At 40.3% G+C, this 23,797-nt stretch overlaps 1 protein-coding gene across 2 annotated transcripts; it reads right to left on the bottom strand.

The window, feature by feature from the left end:
• Positions 1-1,033: 1,033 nt before the first annotated feature.
• Positions 1,034-21,882, bottom strand: FOXRED2 (FAD dependent oxidoreductase domain containing 2). 2 transcript variants are annotated; one of them, XM_070756197.1, is made up of 10 exons: positions 21,358-21,882; positions 19,940-20,040; positions 18,344-18,914; positions 16,692-16,943; positions 11,763-12,029; positions 10,167-10,333; positions 9,137-9,302; positions 7,126-7,367; positions 5,373-5,543; positions 1,034-2,831 (listed from the first exon to the last, which is right to left on the bottom strand). In XM_070756197.1, the coding sequence occupies exons 3-10, from the start codon at positions 18,868-18,870 to the stop codon at positions 2,572-2,574; spliced, it is 2,052 nt and encodes a 683-aa protein (XP_070612298.1). In that variant the 5' UTR covers positions 18,871-18,914; positions 19,940-20,040; positions 21,358-21,882; the 3' UTR covers positions 1,034-2,571. The 2 variants fall into 2 exon arrangements, with proteins under 2 accessions (XP_070612298.1, XP_070612299.1); XM_070756198.1 differs by lacking the exon at positions 11,763-12,029 and having other exon boundaries at positions 21,358-21,789.
• Positions 21,883-23,797: the final 1,915 nt, after the last annotated feature.

Below are 23,797 nucleotides of genomic sequence, written 5' to 3'. Positions count from 1 at the left end.
GACAACTATGGCAGTGGATTGGGTAAAGCGGAGAGCAGTAGGCATGTCCTATAAACCTATTGGTTTAGAGAGAAAGAGAAGTAGCTGTTCAGCCTGGGCGATGATTGGCTCGCGGGGAAATCTGACCTCGCCGCCTCTTCTTCCTGCACCAATGGCAGACTTGCATTTGCTGAAGTTCGCTGCTGGCGGAATGGAAGTACCCGGGCTGCATTTCTTGAAGCGCCCGCGTTCGTGCTTGGCTTAGTTCCAGGGTAGGCAAAGTTGGCTCTTCTATGACGTATGGACTTCAACTCCCAGAATTCCTGCGATATCTCAATATATAATTTATTGTGTGGCCCTAAGTTGCCACCAGTGAGACTAGGCAGCTATATAAATGTATTCCCGTGCATTATGCATTTAATGTACATACTACACTTGCCAAGTTTCAATATAAGAAAACTATTTAGTTTGTACAATAGCTATCATAATTTGATTTAAAAAGCAATGCATTAGTTAAGTCACTTTATCGTATTGCAAACTGCTTGCTGGTTTTATAAAACTTGCTCTTATGCCATTTATTATATTATTAAATGTCCAGAGAAGGGGCTTTTCTTACCATTACTACGGCAGTATTACACAAATTTATTTTCAACGATGTTGCTCCAGGGCTGCTTTTGTAGAATTTCAGTATTTAGTCTTCCTTTTAATAGGCAAAATGGAACCAATTTTTAGTTCTCCTGTGCTGAATGCCTTTTTGGAGCCAAAGGTAGCACTGACCAAATGTAGCTTACACAACTGTAAGCTACATTCCAGCTTGTTTGTGTGATATAAAAAAAATTGATGCAATTAAATTAAATATTAAATATAATCACAGCTTATTTCTATATTTTGAATTTTCTTTTTATCGTTTAAGAATTACAGCTCAGTGGGGACTTTGTGAATGGCTCTTCATTCATATCCTTCTGCAGTTAGTTTTAATGATAAAATAAAAATGTTTTAAAAGATTCATCCCAAAGAATACCATACAAAATACAGTTTAAGACTACACACATTATTTTCATAATTAAATTACACTAATTAATTTTATTAACTTGACAAGTATTTTAAGTTAATAATAAAAATACTGTTCTAGAAAAGACAAATATTCTCAAACTGAAGGTGCTGCAATTGCCCTTTTCCTCCTTGGAATTACTGTAGATGTCTGAATAGTTAATGCATAAAGGTATTCATTAAATAACTTTAATTTTTAAAGGTATTAAATGGCTGAAGAATATGATAGCCTGAGAAGATGATATCACTGTTCTCTGTGGAATAGTAGCAAAATCTGACCTTTGGGGAAGGTATAACCATATACCTTGCATAACCATACAACTCATACCTTGTTTAATAAACCATACTAATAACTAGTCTTAACTCCCAAAGCAATTGCATATTCATATTAATCTGAGTATCAGCCATGCAAAATATAAATTCATTGAATATTCATGCTTGAGCTGGAGTGGATTAAGTTCCCTTCAGGTTATCTGTACTGATCATGCATATTTAGGAAATAGCAACAATATCTCACAATAAGAACAGGCAAGAATGAAGATAGGTGTAATGTGGTAGAATAATGGAGGTAGCTTGGTATGAATCAGTGTCATTAAATGAAGGTTACACTAATTTCTGCTTTAGTAACGGAGCTAGTTCCTTCTCTAACACTGATTATGCAATAGCAGCAATGGGCAATTTGGGCTAGTGTTCATATTGTTATGAACAGCTATTTCCCATCTAATAGCTCTCAGACTTGCTGGATTTTTTTCTTCCCTAATTTTTTAGCCATGACAAAGTCTTGCTGAGAATTTTGGGGAATGTAGTTCCTGAATTTGGAGGCAGATTCATATATTGAGGCAGTGTATGCTACGAATCAAGGCAAAGATTTCTTATGTGGTCTGCTGAAACAGATGATGATGATATATGAATGTAATTCATTTTATCCACCAAAAAGAAGATATAAATAAGAAATGAGCTTGGAATAATTCCAGTTTGCTACACACAACTCAATGGAAGTCAGAGTAATTGATGCAGTGGAGGTAAAGGTGCAAAAAAGTGCAGACAATATTCTTAGCCTACTTTTAACCTTAAAAAATATGAAAAATACATAAAATAGGAAACACATGACTAAAGTAGGGCATAGTGCAAACAGAGGTTATACTCTGTTAACATGCAAGAACATTCTGTCTTGAAATAAACAGACTGGCATTCCATGCCAGTTCTATAGAACACACTAAAGATTATAATAACAATGCAGCTTGAAAATCTGGTAGAAAAGGAGCCAGGCTCAGCTATTCATTCTTAATGTCCTAGAGACATCACTTTTCCCAAATGCGTAAGATTTCCCACATTAAAGTCTCTTCTGTTCAGTCCCACCCAGGAAAGTATAAACATTCATGTTCATAAAGATCTGGAAATTTGTGCAAGAACATGGCATGGATGAGATGTGCTCCTCATCTAGGAATAGTTAGGAATACTGGACGCTGGAGCTCCTCTGCAGATCTTTGCGGTGGGATTGTGGCTGTAGTGCTTGTGAATTTTGAAATGGCAGGGGGGAGGCTAAAGTTCATCCTTGGTGCTTGTAAGATGCTGCAGCCCACGACTGGATATCTTTGTACTTTTCAGCAGCTGGTTTTGGGATTGCATAGTGTCACTCTCTCGTTCATCTTGAGACTTCACAGCTGTACGTTCATTCATTTCTGTTGCTACTCTGTGATGCTGAAGCTTTTCACTTCCCACAAGCCCTTGGTTTCTCATGTACCCTTGCTGGCAGAAGGGAGGCAGTCTCGTGTGTGTGAAGGCAAACAGAAAGCAGGACTCTGTACAAACAAAGGGAAAAAGTGATCTCCACGACATATGTTATAGATTGTTATATCCAAGAACTGAAACAGAATGGTAGTAAGGAGAAATAGCACTTTCACCCTCCTAGTTGTTGTGGTTCAGTCTGGGACCCCTCCGGGAATGGCTGACCTTCTGTCGGTTTCCAGCTCAGAGGGAGAGGCTGAGGAACAGGAGGTGCAGACTGACGAGGAAGAGGAATCCCAGGCTGAAGAAGAAGGACAGCCAGAGTCCCACCAGGGGGAGCTCTCCCCAGCAAGCAGCCTGGATTCCTTAGGGGAAAATGCTCAAGACATCATAGATATGCGACAAAGGAGAGCTAATCAGAGACGGACTCAATTGGCTAAGTATTTCCAGCATTAGAGGTCACAGCTGGGTTTGGGTGTGGTGCTCTTGGGAAAGGATAAAAGGCGGACCCACCCTTCCTGGCTTGTGGAGTTTTATCTTGGAGATTCGTGAGACCTGTCTGTGAACTTTGGTGGCTTACAATCCTGGTTTGTGCCTTGGACTATTGAAACCTTGGGGGGGGGGTGCCAGCAAGAAGCTTGTGGTATTGACTGGACATCAGGACCCTGCTGTAACGTATTATAGCCTGTCTGTTGTGAAGACAGGTTTTCCTTTGTGCTTATTTTTTCCAGCTATAAAACACTTTTGGCTTTTACCAGAGTGTCTGGCTGTTTTTTCAGTTGGTGTTGAGGTCTGGGAAAACCCAGACAGAACACTAGTAGACTATGGTTCTTAGTGTGCAATCAAGTTGCTAACTTTAGCAAAGATTCCTACAGTATGTGAACCAGCAATAATCTGAGTTTGTTTAAGTCCCTATGATAAGGAAATACGAAATATTTTTAGAGGCTAACTCACTCTAAAATATAATCAGAGGTGGGCTGCTAAGGTAGAACGGTGACATGTGCTCACCTCCATGGCTCCGAGTGCAACTGGAGTCCAGCCCAATTATGCTACTGCAGGTAGCCAAATCATGCGCGGAGATGCAGGTGCGCCTGTGTTTCGGTATGTGTGTTTTGCTTCTGCACATGCGCATAAAACATCTACAAGGCTTTAGGCACCAATTAAACCTGCCAAATTGTCTCTATATGCAAAAATACCCAGGTTTTTAAGCTAATTTTTTTCTTTTAAGAAGATTCTGTGGGCACCCAAAAATGATGCTGGTGGGCTACATGAAGCACCCTGTGAATTGTACTTTTTGCTCTTTTGATATAAAGACCTGGACTTTGTTGTCTTCTAAATAGTTCTCTGACTTGCGGATAGAATCCATGTGCTGTAAGTATAACACAACTAATGCTCACTGTAAACTATAATAGCTGTATTCATATATTGTAGTCAGTCAGCATCAAATCCAAACATGTAGCTTATTCATTTAGGATATATTAATAGACAATGTACAGGCAAAGTTTAGCTCAACCTGTTTGTGCTCTTGCCTCCCCCAAGAGCTAAAACTGTAAGCAAAAACATTTATGTGCTTCCTGGGCAAACAGACATGAAGATCTTTGCACATGTATTGTTGAAATTCTGGAGATGAATGAATGAGAACTGTGAGTTTACAATCTCCTCATAACAGGAACTGTGACTTTCGGGAGTCCTTGACTGAGAGGAGATATGCAAATGTATTTACTAGTATTTATGACATGTTTGATAAAAATCCATTTTGCCTTTAGTATGCTAATCCAGAGAATATAGCTCTTGCCAAGAAATCCATGGAAATGTACTACTACAAAGCTCTTAAATCTAGTTTTAATATGCAATTCTCAGTACAAATATTTTAGTTGTAAGCAGTGTTCCCTCTAATTTTTTTGGGGGGTGGGCGGAAAAGTATAGTGTCTGAGCGGCAGTCCCTTTGGGACTGGGCGGCACAGAAATATTAAATAAATAAACAAACAAACAAAAACCCCACCCTGTTTTGCCTCAGAGAATTTCAAAATAAAATACTGTACTGTGTGTCTATAACAGTGAGCTCATAATAGGGCAACTCTATCAATATCAAAATGCCACTTAAATAGTTGAGCTAGTTTCAAACTAGATTTTGATTTTCTTTCTCTCTTCCTTACTCCCATTCTTTTTCTTTCTCTTTTCCTTCCTCTCTTTTTTCTATCTGTTTCTCTCTCTTCCTCTCTCTCTCCTTCCCTCTCACTCTTTCCCTCTCGGCTTCTGGGCAGGTTTGGAAAACTCTGAGTTGATGATGATTTTTAAGTGAGCGATTGCTCACTGCTCAGCTTAGAGGGAACTGAGTCTGCGGAGAGGGGCAGCATACAAATCTAAATAATAAACTATGGTTGTAAGTCCAAATTGTCCTTTTCTAACCTTGTGCTCATTTCAGGTGATCATGAATTCATTGGCAATATCTCTGGTACTATTACTTTCCAAGGACTCCAATAAAGATCAAGACTCACTTTGATGAGGGATTGTGTGTAAACACGCATCTCAGCTGAAAGGAATCTAATGGCAACCTGGCTTATTTGCCTGCTTCCATTCCCCACGGATTCATTCCTAATCAGTTCCCAGAATACCTGCAAAGAATCTGCGCAAGTCGGTTTCAAGGCAATTCTCCAAGAAACGTCTCAGTGGGAGGACATGTGCATTTGGTGCGGTCCAGTCAGTCAGGAAATCTTCGACAATGTGATGGATTGCGTCTGGGCGAGGCAAGGGCCAATCTGGTGGGCAAAGTCTCATTTCACGTTCTATTGGGAGGAGCCAGAGATTGTTATCAGAAATAGAAAGGGAAGGAGGGGGAGAGAGAGAGAGAGAGAGAGAGAGAGAGAGAGAGAGAGGGAGGGGTGGGTGTGGGTGGGCAGGCTATTCAAAGCATACTAAAGTATATCCAACTTTTGGACACTTTTAACATTACTTGAAACACTATAATTAGTGGAGAAACATAGAAACATAGAAGTCTGACGGCAGAAAAAACCCTCCTGGTCCATCTAGTCTGCCTTTATACTATTTTCTGTATTTTATCTTAGGATGGATATATGTTTATCCCAGGCATGTTTAAATTCAGTTACTGTGGATTTACCAACCACGTCTGCTGGAAGTTTTTTCCAAGGATCTACTACTCTTTCAGTAAAATAATATTTTCTCATCTTGCTTTTGATCTTTCCCCCAACTAACTTCAGATTGTGTCCCCTAGTTCTTGTGTTCACTTTCCTATTAAAAACACTTCCCTCCTGGACCTTATTTAACCCTTTAATATATTTAAATGTTTCGATCATGTTCCCCCTTTTCCTTCTGTCCTCCAGACTATACAGATTGAGTTCATTAAGTCTTTCCTGATACGTTTTATGCTTAAGACCTTCCACCATTCTTGTAGCCTGTCTTTGGACCCGTTCAATTTTGTCAATATCTTTTTGTAGGTGAGGTCTCCAGAACTGAACACAGTACAGTGTTCCCTCGATTTTCGCGGGTTCAAACTTCGCGAAAAGTCTATACCACGGTTTTTCAAAAATATTAATTAGAAAATACTTTGCGTTTCCCCCCCCTATACCACTGTTTTTCCTGCCCGATGACATCATATGTCATCACCAAACTTTCATCCACTTTTAATAAATATTTTTTTAAATAAACTTTAATAAAGAAACATGGTGAGTAATAATCTAAATGGTTGCTAAGGGAATGGGAAATTGCAATTTAGGGGTTTAAAGTGTTAAGGGAAGGCTTGTGATACTGTTCATAGCCAAAAATAGTGTATTTACTTCTGCATCTCTACTTCGCGGAAATTCAACTTTCGCGGGCGGTCTCGGAACGCAACCACCGCGAAAATCGAGGGAACACTGTATTCCAAATGTGGTCTCACCAGCATTCTATATAGCGGAATCACAATCTCCCTCTTCCTGCTTGTTATATCTCTAGCTATGCAGCCAAGCATCCTACTTGCTTTCCCTACCGCCTGACTGCACTGTTCACCCATTTTGAGACTGTCAGAAATCACTACCCCTAAATCCTTTTCTTCTGAAGTATTTGCTAACACAGAACTGCCAATACAATACTCAGATTGAGGATTCCTTTTCCCCAAGTGCATTATTTTACATTTGGAAACATTAAACTGCAGTTTCCATTGCTTTGACCATTTATCTAGTAAAGCTAAATCATTTACCATATTACAGACGCCTCCAGGAATATCAACCCTATTGCACACTTTAGAGTCATCGGCAAATAGGCAAACCTTCCCTACCAAACCTTCCCCTATGTCACTCACAAACATATTAAAAAGAATAGGACCCAGAAGAAATAAAAGAAGATAGAAGGAATAAAAAATACATTGCTTACCAGTGGGAAGTTGCTTGTAATAATAAATTACAGGATGCAGGAAATTAGACTGCCAAGCATGCTCTGGCTCTCCTATTGCACGGTTATAATAGAAGACATCCTTGTCAGGACCAGAGAAATTCTTTCCATACTCCATTATAATGACAAAAAGTCCATCCTGCACCTTTCTTCCTGTGCGCCACTCCAGGTCTTGTATAACTCCAACTGGATACTCCTCCAGGTATTCAAATTTTGTAGCATTCCTAGGACCACAAATACATTTCAAATACAACAAGGTAAGTTGGCTAATACTGGTGTGCCCAGCCGACTGATTGCAAATGATTTTTTTAAAAATGGGATTGCATTTTTTACCTTAGCTAATTCAGCATTTGGAATTAATTTTAAATTCTGCTTTACTCCATGATTATCAATTGTATTTTCATGATCTAAGGATTACAGTATTTTAATATATATTACAAGGAACAGCTTGTAAAGTACAGAAAAACCTTGATTATGCTCTTGCTTCAATCTTTTAGTTCATTCACTGAATTCTGAATTTGGAAGAACAAAAATATGTGACTAGAATCAATCCCACTATATAAATAAACATTTGAACTGATACATCCTTCTCAAAGGAATAGCTTTAGAGCAATTATCTTTAGCATTGAGGAATGTTAGTCAAAAAAGAATCAAAGTAACATTGTTAACAACCAAAATTGGGAGGGCCAGGTTATATACTAAATATAATAATGACTGGTGCTTTGGACCAATCTTTAACTCTCCACCTAATCTACCGTACAGGATTGTTATGGCAAAACTGGGTAGAATAGATTATTGGGGGACTAGAAACCTTGTATGGTTTTTCTTTTTCCTGCCACGCAGGTCTTGTGCCTCTCAGAATCTGCTTTCCAGATACATAAACCCTTCAGAGCAGAGATCCCCAACCCCTGGACCGCGGCTCCCTATTGAGCTGTGCGAGAAGTAGGCCAGTGCACACATGCATGAGCAGCTATATTGACACGAGTGGTGGGCTGTGTGCACACAGCTCCACTCGTGCAAGCGGAAGGCCAATGTGCAGGCGCATGTGTAGTTCCACTGCTCAAGTAGTCTGGTTCCCCTCTCTCCCTCTGGGCTGCAAACCCGCAAAGTCACTGCTCACAGTCACTCATGCCCTCATCACCTCGAGGCTCGACTACTGTAATGCTCTCTACATGGGGCTACCTTTGAAAAGTGTTTGGAAACTTCAGGTCGTGCACAATGCAGCTGCGAGAGCAATTATGGGCTTTCCCAAATATGCCCATGTTACACCAACACTCCGCAGTCTGCATTGGTTGCTGATCAGTTTCTGGTTACAATTCAAAGTGTTGGTCATCACTTATAAAACCCTCCATGGCACCGGACCAGGGTATCTACGAGACCGCCTTCTGCCGCACGAATCCCAGCGACCGGTTAGGCCCCACAGAGTGGGCCTTCTCCGGGTCCCGTCAACAAAACAATGTTGTTTGGCGATGCCCAGGGGAAAAGCCTTCTCTGTGGCGGCCCCGGCCCTCTGGAACCAACTCCCCCCAGAGACTAGAATTGCCCCCACGCTCCTCGCCTTTCGTAAGCTCCTTAAAACCCACCTCTGCCGTCAGGCATGGGGGAACTGAGATATGCATAGTATGTTTGTTTGTATGGATGTTTGGTTTTACAATAAGGGTTTTTTAGTTGTTTTAGTATTGGATTTCCATGCTATTTTTTATTACTGTTGTTAGCCGACCCGAGTCTACGGAGAGGGGCGGCATACAAATCCAATAAATAAATAAACAAACAAACAAACAAACAAATAAATGTTGGGGACTGTTGCTTTGGAAGAGGCTTGGAGGACTCATAGTGTCATGAAAGTGGCAGAGAAGGGGAAGGATGAAAAGAAGGAGTTCCCTCTTGGCTGTGCTTGGCAGATGTTTTACTCAAAGGAATTAGTAACCAATTTCCACTCATTGATTCTAAAAGAGAGACCCCTCCTTCCACTCGAGTATCATTACTCACTCACTCTTTCAGCAAAATAATGTCTGCCAACACGCTAAACATCTGATAGAGCCCAGATGCTTCATTCACCCGCCTGACAATAGCATTTGTTAACTGCACAACAGGATAGTTGGAGGCTGGCCAGGGCACTTTGTGGTGACGGACTTCTAGTAAGCGATGAACTGCACGGGCTGCATAATGGAGGAAGAACAAAAGAGGCAGATATTATTACTTAATAATACATGCTAAGAAAACTGCTCACTAAAATGTGCAACAAATGAGTTTTGGGCTACAGCCAAAAAATTCACAACTATTTAGCATAGTTTCACATGATAGCAGGCAGAAGAAAACCATGGATAATGCTGTTACTACATTATTTGTTGACTGTCCCACAAATTCAGATTCTTGAGACTTTATTGGTCTTCACATCTGATAGATTTATTAATATCACAACCATTGTTGGGCAGTCCTTCCAAAAACTGATGAGGGATACCAGAAACTATGGATTACAAATATCTGAAGAACATTTTTTTTTGCTGATACAGAAAATGCTTTTCTTTGTAGGAACAATGAGAAAGATTAGAGAAAATATGATACAGTGGGAAGCTGTTATGAATGTACTACCTGAATGTTATTTTTTCTTTCCTGCCCATTTTATTTTATGGCATATTGAAATTGTAATTTAAATATTTTAGAGCATGTAAAATAACATTTGGCAGTGTAATGCTTATGTGTTGCATAATAACTAATTGGCTTTTGAAACTGAATTTTTAGTTGTGTTTTTCACTTGCATTTGCTACTTTCATCATTGCGTATAATAGAAAAGGTATTGCTGAAAAAATGCAGTATGTTATTTCTGTTGATAAATGGAAGAAAAGAATGGAATAATTGATTTAAAAGAAAAGAGAGAGAGAGATAGGCCTCAAATGCCAGGACATCACTGCTGAGCTTTCTTACATTCCAAGTCTTTGGAGAGGGGCGGCATACAAGTCTAATAAATAATAATAATAATAATAATAATAATAATAATCTTTCTCCCCATGTCCAAAACTCACCTGTGTATCGGAAGCCATGAATAAAACCACCAGCAGATTTCCTAAAATCCACCGAGTGGCTTGCAGTTCCGAGAAGAAAGAGACCCCGTGTAGCTTTGGCTTCATAGCTGGGCTTGATCAAAGGATACTTCTTCTTACTGCCTTTGCCATGCATCAAACCAACAGACCTTGTGGGGTAGGGGAGAGAAATGTATCGAGAATGGAGTCTGGCTGACAACACAGATTTCAATAGAAGAGGCAGTGTATGAGCCTTGACTTTGAGACCATCTACATGTTAAAAGACTCATGAAATATCCCTTTTCCAGTGACACTCCTACTTGGCATAAGGCAACTATCTAAATGTATAAACATACATTTAGATAGGAAAGATAATTTCAACAGTGTTACTTTGGGTATCCTTATGCTTGAACTGCAGATCCTTTTTTACAAGTAGTCCCTGACTTATAATCACAATTAGAGCCAAAATCTCTCTCAGTTAGTAAAGTGGTTATTAAGCAAGATGCCCATGCGACTGCTTCTCTCAGTGACTGCAATGCTGGCATTCCTGGTTATGGTTGTTAAGTGATCTCTTAGGTTGTAAGTAGATAGTATTATTCCCTGCTGAAATCCACGCAGGATTTTCAGCACCCAAGTGAAGAGATGTAAGTTCAGCCTGCAGGGGCTCCTAGGACTTCCCCTACTTGCTTGAGGTAGCCCCCACTTTACCCAGCTGCCCTGCCACTCATATTTCAGCTGCCTCTTATTTCTGGGGACTGACTGAAAGATCTGTCTCCCAAAGAAGGGACCAGAGAGCTAGTTTAATTTTTTGACAACCAGACATATCATAACTTGGGCACAGAACTGAAGCATATCCATACATTGCTGCCCTGAAATTAAACAGACTTATGATGCAATTACCTTTAGATAAGTGCATCCTAACTGCAGAGCTACTGGCTTTTTAAAGGAGAGCAAAGCAAGTTTCATGTGAGACACAATAATTTGCTCTATTTAAATCATTTAAAGCAATAATGGAAACCAATTAATTGTTATTTTAGTTTAGAGTAAATTAAGGGATAGCAACAACAAAATAGTTGGATGAAAAAAAGATAGAAGATCATTTTACTGCTCATGGAGTCCCAGAAAGATAAAAGACAATGTCATGGGAATAGCTAAGCACTTTAGTCAAATAGCAATAGCACTTAGACTTATATACCGCTACATAGTGCTTTACAGCCCTCTCTAAGCGGTTTACAGGATCAGCAGATCACCCCCAACAATCTGGGTCCTCATTTTACCCACCTCGGAAAGATGGAAGGCTGAGTCAACCTTGAGCCTGGTGAGATTTTAACTGGTGAACTACAGCGAGCACTCTAAACACTGCGCAACCAAGGCTCATCTCCAAACCATTTTACTATGGAACTAAGTTTGCAAATGTGAAATAGATCATTATAAAGTACCGCAAATATTACATTTAATAAAAGACGGGAAAGCATTTTGCATGACATTTTGCATGACTTGAGGCTCAGAAAGTTCAATCCATGCCACATACCTATCTTTACGTATCAACCCTCCCAAACATCCTATCCCTCTGTCACATTAGAACCAATCCCACCTTACTTGTTGAATATGGCAAAGTCAAACTTCCAGCCCAGGCAGCGAATGGCACGGTCATAAGGGGCACGAGTGGCAAAATTGTCTAATTCATCTTGTGGAAGAGTGACAGATTCTGGATCACTGCTATTGCTGTTCTCCAAATAGAACCGAAGGGTGATGTGCAGCTTCCCTTTTTTGTCTTTGATGAGAACTAAATCTTCTAGATCACCCTCTATAAGTCCATCCAAAGACTTCAACTGGTATGTATCTAAGAGCCCATTGTTAATTGCTCTAAGGAAGGAAGGAAGGAAGGAAGGAAGGAAGGAAGGAAGGAAGGAAGGAAGGAAGGAAGGAAGGAAAAAGAAAACAATAGGTGGGATGTAAATTTTATATGCCATATTTAGAAAAATAGCTGCCACCCATTGTAGCAATTCTAGATTAAATACAGAATGGAATAGAATAGAATAAATTCTTTATTGGCCAAAGGATGATTGGACACACTACAAATTTGTCTTGGTTCATATGCTCTCAGTGTATATAAAAGAAAAAATACATTTGTCAAGAGGTCCAACACTTAATGATTGTCATAGGGGTCAAATAAGCAATGAGGAAACAATCAATATTAATAAAAATCTTAAGGATGCAAGCAACATGTTACAGTCATACAGTAATAAGTGGGAGGAAATGGGTGATAGGAATGATGAGAAAAAACTAGTAACAATAGTAGTGCAGACTTAGTAAATAGTTTGACAGTATTGAGGAAATTATTTGTCTAGCAGAGTGATGGTGTTTGGGAAAAACTGTCCTTGTGTCTTGTGCAGTGCTCTGAAGCGACCTCTTGAGGGTAGGAATTGAAACAGTTTATGTCCAGGATGCGAGGGGTCAGTAAATGTTTTCACTGCCCTCTTTTTGACTTGTGCAGTATACACGTCCTCAATGGAAGGCAGGTTAGTAGCAATTGTTTTTTCTGCAGTTCTGATTATTCTCTGATGTCTGTGTCGGTCTTGTTGGGTAGCAGAACCAAACCAGACAGTTATAGAGGTGCAGATGACTGACTTCTCTGTCTAAGTAAACTCTCTGGCTAAGTATGAAGCAACTTCCTGTGTTGCTATTATGTTTTACATTAGTTTTAGTATTTTGTTTTACTTCAAATTATTATATTTTCTTTTGTAAATATATTAGGAAGATGATTAACAAATCAAACCAGAATATCTTGTGGAACATCAGAAAGAATAACTATGGAGACTGCCTTTTGTTTTATTTTTTTCTTATTAGGAGGGTTTACAATCGCTTGTTATAATTAAAAAAATATTACTACATCAATGTATTCACACTAAAAAGTTGTGAATGACCATCTTTCTGTAGGATAGGGGCTAAGGTACTAGACTAAAAGTTGGTAGGTTATAGTCTTCCTTTAGAAGCTATCTGGGTTACTTTGAATTAAACACTCTTTCTCAGCCCTAAACAGGGAGGTTGAAAAACATAGTCTCCCAACCCACATTGGATCAACCTGATAGATTTATGGTCCATAATATTAAATGATGAGGGCTTCATCCTGCAGCAGACTGATTTGAGATCATTATCTCAAATCCCCCAAATGTCCATTTTATGTCTTACTGAAATCAAGCATATCTCATTTACAGGTCCATACTTGCTCACACTGTGCTTCTTTCACAAATATTCAATGTTTTGTTCTTTGAAGACCAAAAATAAAAGGTCCACTCTATAATAAACAGCAACGACCAAAATGCTTCTGCCTAGTTCTTCAAAGAGTTGCTGACCTATTTATTCTAAGCAGGTAAGAAAAGGATAGACATGAAAAGGGAGATGGGTCTTGGAATTATCATACTGGGCAAGATTGTTATCAAACAAAACAGATGCTCTATATGGACTGGTTGCTAGAGAAAAAGTGGGCAAAAATGGGCTGTTTGGCATATTGAGCTATCAGTCTACACCAGTGTTTCCCAACCTTGGCAACTTGAAGATATCTGGACTTCAACTCCCAGAATTCCCCAGCCAGCAAATGCTGGCTGGGGAATTCTGGGAGTTGAAGTCCAGATATCTTCAAGTTGCCAAGGTTGAGAAACACTGGTCTACACAACATTCTTCCCCAACTGTCTCAGGTTAGCCTAGCTGTTCTTCTGAAATAATAATACACTCTATTCAAGCCGGGATAGAGAGGCAGAGTTAATTGGACCAACCAAGATGATGTGCCTTTCCAAAAAACAAAAGGCATGGAATGATAGGAAACTTGTTATTCCAACATCTGTTGGGAGATTAATTTTGAAAGGCATCGTCCTTGCAGAAAACTCCTGATTTCTCTCCTTAATAACTTTTCCTTCAGAGCCGACAAAGGCATAGGAATCAGTTATTCTTGATATGATGCAAACCAAAAAGCGCACTTAATCCAGAAAATGTAGTTATTATTTGAAAGAAAAGTAAAGCGGAGTACAATTGAAAGCATATCTTCATGAAAGATTTTAATGAACAGAGAATAATAATAAGTAAGATCCCATTGCTGGAGAAGTTAATAGGAAAAGGAGCTGTAAGTGGGTGGAGTTCCTAAAAATGGAGGTACAGTGATCCCCCGGGTATTGCGATCCCGATCATTGCGAAATGGCTATATGGCGATTTTGCAACCTGGAAGTAAAAACACCATCTGCGCATGCGCGCCCTTTTTTTCTATGGGCACGCATGCGTAGATGGCGCAGGGCAGATCAGCTGCTGGGCGGCTTCCCTAGGTCTTCCCCCTCTTGCTGGCGGGAGGGCGAGCGGCGGGCATCAGCGAGGAGTTTCCCCACCGCCCACGCAAACTCCTCGCTGCCGCTCGCCCGCCCTTCGCCCGCCCACGCCGTTCATTCTCGCCGCTTCCCAGCTGAGTCCTGAAGCGAATTGGCTTCAGGACTCAGCCGTGAAGCGGCGCGAGCGAGCGGCGCCAGCAAACGGCTTGTCCGCCGCCTGCCTGCCCGCGTGCCCGCCCTTCGCCCGCCCACGCCGTTCATTCTCGCCGCTTCCCAGCTGAGTCCTGAAGCGAATTGGCTTCAGGACTCAGCTGGGGAGCGGCGCGAGCGAGCGGCGTGGGCGGGCGAAGGGCGGGTGAGCGGCAGCGAGGAGTTTGCGTGGGCGGTGGGGAAACCCCAGCGCCGCTTCCCAGCTGAGTTCCCTTCCCAGGAACCCCAATCTTCGGCTCCTCGCTAGCGCTGCGGAAGTAAAAACACCATCTGCGCATGCGCAGATGGTGTTTTTACTTCCGCAGCGCTACTTCGCGAAAAACCGATCATTGCGGGGGGTCCTGGAACGGAACCCTCGCAATGATCGGGGGATCACTGTATTACACACACCACTGGAAGCAATTCAGTAAAGAAAAAGTGCAATCCATCAGAAGACAATGTTATGGCTGCATAAAAGGTTTACTAAGATTACTTACTAAAACTGCAAAAAAAGGCTTACTAAGAACCAAGAGGAGATACTGTGTATGGGAGATGGAATGAGGGACAGATTGCTAAAAAACGGCAGATATACAACAGTCCAAATTATGGATCTATATAAAGAGGTTAAAATTCAAAATGAATCAAGCTTGATTCATTAAACAAACCAAAGATGTTTAACTTAAATGAAGAGAAAAGAATTGATATAATGGAAAAGATGGCAAAGTACAGTGATACCTCGTCTTACAAACGCCTCGTCATACAAACTTTTCGAGATACAAACCCGGGGTTTAAGATTTTTTTGCCTCTTCTTACAAACTATTTTCACCTTACAAACCCACCGCCGCCGCTGGGATGCCCCACCTCCGGACTTCCGTTGCCAGCGAAGCACCCGTTTTTTGTGCTGCTGGGATTCCCGAAGCTCCCCTCGCTGGGAAACCCCACCTCCAGACTTCCACAACGGAAGTCTGGAGGTGGGGTTTCCCAGTGAGGGGAGCCCTCAGTGAAATTGTAGCATCGCAAAAGCACAGAGGTCCGGAGGTGGGGTTTCGAGGACTTCGGTGTTTTTGCGATGCTGCGATTTCACTGATGCTCCCTTCGCTGGGAAACCCCACCTCTGGACTTCCGTTGCCAGCAAAGCACTCATTTCTGCGATGCTGGGATTCCCCTGCAGCATCACAAAAACACGGAAGTCTGGAGGTGGAGTTTCCCATGGAGGGGAGCCCCAGGAGAATCCCAGCAACGCAAAAACGGGCGTGTCGGCTGGCAAAAGGTGTGAATTTTGGGCTTCCACGCATTAATCGCTTTTCCATTGATTCCTATGGGAAACACTGTTTCGTCTTACAAACTTTTCACCTTAAGAACTTCATCCCAGAACCAATTAAGTTTGTAAGACAAGGTATCACTGTATTAATAGGTTACAATGAAAAGGCAAAACAATTTGATTTCTAGTTTGGTTTCTCTAACAAGAGGGTATGTGTTCCACCAGGCAATTATAAGAAACAGAATAAAGAAGCAATTAAGACCAATCAAAACATGATTGGGGAATCCACTTTTCTCGTAATTAGTTTAATTATTATTAGTTTAATTGAAATTTAGAGTAATAAAATTACTTTAAAATAATGTAATGCTTTTTGGCAAGAGTATGTCTTGCCAGACTAAACTTTTTTGTGATCACTTTCTTAACATGCTAGAGAAATACTGCAGACTTGTATCACACAATATCTTGGTTCAGCAGAATATTTGATAAAATGCCTCAGGATATTCTGATTGGGAATCTAATTAAAATGGAGGTGCATGACCTTGAAATGAATGTACAGCTATTTCAAAATTGATATTCAAAGTGTGCTAATCAATAGCTCCCTGTTAAACTGGAGGAAGAGACCAAGTAGAGAGCAACAAGATTCAATCCTGGGTCCTGAACTCTTCAACATTTTATTTGGAATTTGGATGAAACGCATCTAAAAATATTTATCTTTCATATTTCTGAATACATGTAACAGTTCATATGAATCTGAAGTCTTACCTCAGATCTCCAACATAATGAGTAGCCCAAGAAAGACGAACTCGAGATCGGCCTACCATGTGTACAAAATTGGTGACACCCAGAATGTTCTCTGCTGTTTCAAAGGCAGAATTTCCCCGACCTAAGATCAATACAGACTGTCCAACAAAATCTTTTGGATTTGTTGACACAGATTCGTAACCTTCAACATATTCTGAACCTGGAAAGTTCACCTCGTGAGGGACCCACATACCTGTGGCCACCAAAAGAACACTAAAATAGAGAAAAAACATTTTGATTATGGTCAGCCACTTTATATGTCAAAATATCTTTCTTAAGTATTATTTACATGCTTCACCAAACTCTAATGTCAGCAATAAAGTTGTGCAGGAAAAGAACTGTGATTTATAAAGAGAGAAACCCCAAACCAACAAAATTAGATCTCAGGTAGCCCTATCTATCATCCATCCATCCATCCAATCTCTCTCTCTTATCTATCTATCTATCTATCTATCTATCTATCTATCTATCTATCTATCTATCTATCTATCTATCTATCTATCACTGATTTCTAGGTCACCCTTCTCCGAAGATTCAAGGCGGCTTACAGCATAAAAAAAACAAATACATAGACATAGCGTATTAGAAATTGAAGTTAAAACTAGACCAATACAAAACCATTAAACATACTAAAATCTAATTTAAGCAACCCTAAAAACCCATGTCTTAAAAACCATTCAATCACATTCATCCATATCTCAGTCATAACTTGTGCTGGAGCAACATATCTATGTTTGACAGCCCCAAGCCTGCCAGCAAAGATGTGTCTTCAGTATCTTCCGAAAGGCCAGGAGAGTGGGAACGGTGCGAATCTCTGGAGGGAGGTTGATTCCAAAGGGTTGGAGCCGCCACAGAGAAGGCTCTGCTCCTAAGGTCCGCCAGCTTGCACTGCTTGGCTGACAGGACCTGGAGAAGGCCAACTCAGTGTGCCCTGATCAGCCACTGGTATACATGAGGCAAGAGATGATTACTTATCAATTTAATGGGAGAGAAAAAGCAAATGACCATACTATAGAAATTACTAGAAACAAGCAACGCAAACTGAATCCAGAATGTTTGAAGCAATTTTAGAAAAGATAAGAGTTTAGTCACTGGTTCAAGAAAAGGGAAAAAATTGCTCAGAGGGATAATACAAGACTTTACAAAATTATAAACTATACAGCAAAAGGAAATAATGTTTCACAATCATGTTACCTACTAAACAGATTTATATGCTTCCCACTCTCAGTAACTGTATATGCCTTAGAATATATCAACCAGCTCACATCTCACCGACAGCAGATCTGTTACACTCAACAATGTGTCCACATTCCAAATGAACATCTATAGGGAAAGTTACATTGGTGAGTGAAGGAATGGAATGGGGAAGTGTTTAGGTTACCCAATTGTAGCTTGAAAGGGTCTCTCTGAAATATGCACTGGCACCTTAATTATCTTCAGTCCCCAAAAGATTTATTTATTTATTCTCCCTAGACTCAGGGCAGCTTACAACATTTTAGATGGTTTATGCATGAATGATACTACTAATTAAGAACACCTGCATTTTTACTATGGGAGCATCCATGCAACATGACTATTTTTAATGAAAAGATGAAGTTGTTTTCATCTCTTACCTGCATTTGTAATTCTTAGCATTTTGGTCTCTGAGGATGAAGTAATGACCATTCCAAGCCTTGGGATCTTTTTCCAGCATCACAAGTACAATGGATGTGTTATAGCGCACATGGAGGGCTAGTTTGGAAGCAAAATCAGTCAAATAATGCACCATAGTATCAGCATCAGGGAAGAAATCCTGAGAGTAGTGCCGAAAAAGCAGCTGCTTATTGTGGCTAAGCAATGAGTTCCAATCATGGCGAAGGTTGAATTCACTGTTGGATTTGCCAGTGTAACGTTTATTGATGCTGATCAATTTTCGATGACGGGGATACAAGGTGAAAAAGTGCCCTGGTGTATTTCTGCGTTCAAAGACAACGTAGTTCCGACCTGCGTGTTGAAGGAAATAGGCCATCTGCAAGCCTGAAGGGCCAGCCCCAATAATACAATAGTCATGGTAGATAAAGTCATTAGACCAGGAAGAGGCTACAGACAAGGCAAAGATGAGCAGAAGTTCTTGCACACACTTCAGAAATGATAGCACCATGTTGCTGGTAAGGTGGCTAATTTTGTTCAAGGCACTTTTGAGAACTGACAAGGCAAGAAAAAGAAGAAAAAAACATTTACTGAGATTTTTCAGAAGGTCCCACAGAGTTGGCCTTCTCCAGGTCCTGTCGACTAAACAATGTCATTTGGCGGGACCCAGGAGAAGAGCCTTCTCTGTGGTGGCCCCGACCCTCTGGAACCAGCTCCCCCCAGATATCAGAGTTGCCCCCACCCTCCTTGCCTTTCGCAAGCTCCTTAAAACCCACCTCTGTCGTCAGGCATGGGGGAATTGAAATTTTTCCCTTCCCCCTAGGCTTATAGAATTTATACATGGTATGCTTGTTTGTATGATTGGTCTCTTAAATTGGGGTTTTTTAGATTATTTTTTAATATTAGATTTGTTTACATTGTCTTCTTTATTGTTGTTAGCCGCCCCGAGTCTTCGGAGAGGGGCGGCATACAAATCTAATAAATAAATAAAATAACATTATCTACATGTTTCAGAATATTTATTCAGTGCATATACTGCTTTTCTACTCGCCTAGCTGGATTCTTGTGCAACAGTAAGCAATGTACCACGGCTGCCAAATTAGAACAATTTAGCCAGTTATGCCAAGCCAAGCAAACCACATTATGGCTTAGTGCAATGTGTGAATCCAGACAGTGTCTATTCCCTCCCTTCCCAATCTCTGAGATTTAACCACAAAGTCTTACTCAATTCCATTCCAAGAAGATGGAAAAGGCTAACTAAACATCTCTTTTAAAGACTGCATTGTCTCTAAGACCATTGCCTAACTGGAATAAAAGACAAAACTGGTTTGCTCTGGGGTGTTGTGGCAAGGTCACAATGCAGCCATTCCTCAGGTTCCTTTAAGCACATCCTCTATACTAGATTGCCGGGAAGATAAACGTGCAAGGGAGTTATCCATGTCAGCACTGAGATAGAAACAAAAAAAATCACACAAAACTAGTCCAAATCACAATCCCTTTTAACAGAAACCAGCAAGTTAACACAAATTACTATTGCTCATATAAAGTCAGATGACTGGCCTGAACAATTTTTTACCTACTTGGACACACTAGCAGCTCTCCAAAGTTCTTTGACAAAAATCATTATTCACTGGTAGCATCTTGACGAGACAGAATGGGTAGAATACTGTCCATCATCACCCTTTAATTTTGTGAGAAAAGGGGACATCATTATTCTTTTAGGAATAAGGGAGGGTGAGAAAGGACATAGGAACTACAGAAAAGGCTACCTAACCTTCCTAATGTCTGAATGCAAGCTTTGATTACATTGGAACCTTACTAAATTTCATTTTATTTCTATATGTACATTTATACATGCTCAAGCATGAATAGAACTAAAATTATAAATATAAATTTAGTACAAGAGAAACATGACATAGCAAAAAATTGACTATCTTAATCAAGGAATTCCTAGAAAAGGGTTAGATTCAATAATTTAGTCAGGAAAAAATGGTTTTTCTGGGAAAATAAAATCCTGGTCTCCATTTTCATTGTGTGGTCAATAAAAAACAGAAGAATTTTTAAAAATTTGGTAGTGGTGGATCCGGCAACTTTTTATTTAGTATTCATTCCTATGCCTACCAGAGAAAAAAAAAATCTCTAAGACCAAGTAATATATTCGTTAAAAGCTGGAGCAGAACTTAACTCCTGGTTCATAAGAACCACCTTGTAATAATAATAATAATAATAATAATAATAATAATAATAATAATAATAATAATAATAATTAGATTTGTATGCTGCCCCTCTCCGGAGACTCGGAGTGGCTATTATCTTGTGAACAACATGGAAATGGGTGATCTTGTCTTCTTTGAGGACAGTTTTTAAGTTCAAGGTTTTGGCTCTGGGATTTCCTGCAGATCTTCCTTCCTAAGCAGGCTGTTTAGGTTCCCCCACCCCAAGATTGACCAAGAGCTGCCACCTGCTATAATTACTTTACTAGGACTAACCTAAAACATCCAAAACATGGTGTAAAAGCCTTCAAGTTGTCTAGAACTCTTTGAAGGTTTTGATGAACAGAAAACACTTTATAATATACCCATTATATAGTTTTATTTGAGAAATGTATCTTTTCTTTTATGTACACTGAGACCAAATGCACCAAGACAAATTCCTTGTGTGTCCAATCACACTTGGCCAATAAAGAATGCTATTCTATTCTATTCTATTCTTGGTGTAATTACAGCATTAGCCAGCTCAGGGGGTGGCAAAGTTGGTTCTTCTATATCCTGTGGACTTCAACTCCCAGAATTCCTGAGCCAATCATGCTAGCTCGGGAATTCTGGGAGTTGAAGTCTACAGGTCATAAAAGAGCCAACTTTGCCTACCCCTGACCCAGCTAATGAGTTTGAATTCTTTTTCTCATTAGACCAACAGCTTCTTAGGGGGAAAAAAAGGACGCCGGGCGTTTGAAGAAAAGGCCTGTAAGAAATGCGATATTAGCATGAACCGAACCTACCTCGACCTGGGTGTCTTCCAACAGCATTTAATGTAAACCGTTGTTTTTAACATGTTTGCAAGCCATGTTTAGAAGGGAGGGGCTGGAAAAGGAGCCCGGGACTGGCAATGCCTGAGTAATTCAACACATGCAAGCGGTCCTCCTCGGATGCCGGGAGCACAGGAACAGCGCAGCGCATCTTGTGGACCTCAGCTGCGAACAGTCACGACACTAAAAGGGGGAAAAAAGGACGCGCGACCGGCAGTCCGCGAGATGCGCGGACATGTCTGAGGTCTCCATTGGCAGCTCAGATACTAGAGGATGCATGCAAGCAAAGGGATGCTGCTGTGCAGCGTCGTCGAGGCCAACGGACCACCGTAACCCCCGTAACCCCCGCAAGGCAGAAGCAGCAACCAGGGCTCCAATGCTAAGCTTCGCGCGCCCTCCTAAGCAGAGGAGCTCAGGCAACCTCCAGGCATCCCGCGGTCCACGTCACGTGACGCCCTGTTCCGAGCTGACGCCGCCACATACACACCCCGCCGCCTCATTGGAGCCTTCTCCCTCCCGCCCTCGCGTCACGTGGTCGCGTGGAAATGGCGGGCGTCGTCCCGTTTGAAAGAAGAGGGCGCCAAAATGTCCGTCACGGAGAGTCCAAGGCGTAGGAAGCATGGAAAGCTCCCTTCTAGAATGCAAATCAGAAAACAGCAATTAGCATTGAGACTTATATACCGCTTCGTGGTGCTTTCCAGTGGTTTACAGAGAGAGTCAGCATATTGCCCCAACAATCTGGGTCCTCATTTTCAAATTTTTATTACAACTAATAAGTAATATGACAAAACATCAAGACAATAAGCATACATTCCACTGCATCGTTATGTTATAAATCACTTCCTAGTTTACAGATCAACAAATCCACTAAGAGTGGATAGGTGCATTGGCCCCTCCAAAATATTCTTATTAAATCTTCCTATCCATGTACAAATGGACATTCATATATTCAAGTGAATTCACAGAATATAAAACAAATACTGTATAAACTTTTAACTGCTCCATTTATCATGTATGCTGTTTTCCTTTTAAACATTTAATCATGCACCTTGGCTCTTGGAATGGCCAAATGATTCTGTTTCATAAATTATTTTACTTAAACCCTTGTTTTTTTTAAAGGAGTTTTGGGTGGTTATGAATGTTATTGGAAATAGAAAATGTCTTCACATCAGACAGAAGGACAGAAATGGAATTAAAAGCTATAATTTATACTTTCTAAAAAAGGTCAATTTTTCTTCATAGCAGGCTTAAGGAGAACCCTATTTAAAATACATTTTTATTTATTTATTTATTTTGTCCAATACACAATGAAGGTTTTAGTGGGTATATATCTATATACACATAGAAAAATACATGATGAAGGTTATAGAGAAGATACTCATAGTAAAATATATCTAAGAAATAATAGAAAAGAAGATAAAGTAATAGAACATATCAATGAAAGAATAGAAGATATATAGGAATAGAAGAAAGGTATAGGAGATATAGGAGAGCAATAGGACAGGGGACGGAAGGCACTCTAGTGCACTTGTACTCACCATCTCCATCTTTGTTTTCTGAGATATTGGTTGGTACCTCTGCTATTTTTCTAGCATCTTATTTAGCCAGATGAAAAGTACTGGGAACCTTTGATTTCAACAAGTTAGTTTCAACTGAGCTGGCATTTATTTCTGAGAACTGCCTGGACAAACACTGGTAGTCTTGAAGGACTGCTCCTCCCCCCACCCCATTATTCATTTAGCAATAACACACAGCTCTTCTGAGGATATTCCATTAGTTTGCCTGACCTCATCCATCCATACCTACTTATTATTTTTATCCTATCCTCTTGCATCACGAGACCAAAGCATGTTTTTCTTCTTGATGATCATCACGTCAATGAACCAAACTTTATTTGATCTAGAAATTGACCGATTGCTCTTAAAGTTCATGCCCAATGCTTGAAGTCTGAGGCATTTCCTTTCACTGTAATTTGTGGCTTGTGTCAAACATGAATAGTGGCTCAAATACCATACTTACGTGGTTTATATTAGATATATTATTGACTTCTATGCTGCCCAATCCCGAAGGACTCAGGGCGGCTTACAACAATATGCGAATCTATTGGGATTCTTTAACAAATGCTTATTTAAAAATGTTTTAGTAATGTAAGATAAAAATCACAACCCAAATAAAGAACAAATGCCGCAGTCTCCACTACTACGCTTATAAAATTTATGCGTGGTATGTCAGTATGTATGATTGGCTTCTAAATTGGGGTTTTTAAATTAACTTAAATATTAGATTTGTTTACATTGTATTATTATTGCTGTTAGCCGCCCCGAGTCTGTGGAGAGGGGCGGCATACAAATCTGATAAATAAATAAGAAAATTAAAAAATGCAAAATGCAAACCTTTTCCTAAATTCTAGACT

The sequence above is a fragment of the Erythrolamprus reginae genome, chromosome 6 (genome assembly GCF_031021105.1).
Source record: "Erythrolamprus reginae isolate rEryReg1 chromosome 6, rEryReg1.hap1, whole genome shotgun sequence".
Classification (NCBI taxonomy): Eukaryota; Metazoa; Chordata; class Lepidosauria; order Squamata; family Dipsadidae; genus Erythrolamprus; species Erythrolamprus reginae.
The sequence above is the reverse complement of the archived record's forward strand: the minus strand, read 5'-3'. Positions and strand labels throughout refer to the sequence as shown.

Coding starts and splice junctions, on each gene's coding strand:
- FOXRED2 (XM_070756197.1), bottom strand. CDS start 18,870: ATGGTGCTATCATTTCTGAAGTGTGTGCAAGAACTTCTGCTCATCTTT. Junction 12,030..16,691: donor CATTATGTTGGAGATCTGAG/GTAAGACTTCAG, acceptor TTCCTTCCTTAG/AGCAATTAACAATGGGCTCT. Junction 2,832..5,372: donor CTTGCGCAGATTCTTTGCAG/GTATTCTGGGAA, acceptor TTGTTTGTACAG/AGTCCTGCTTTCTGTTTGCC.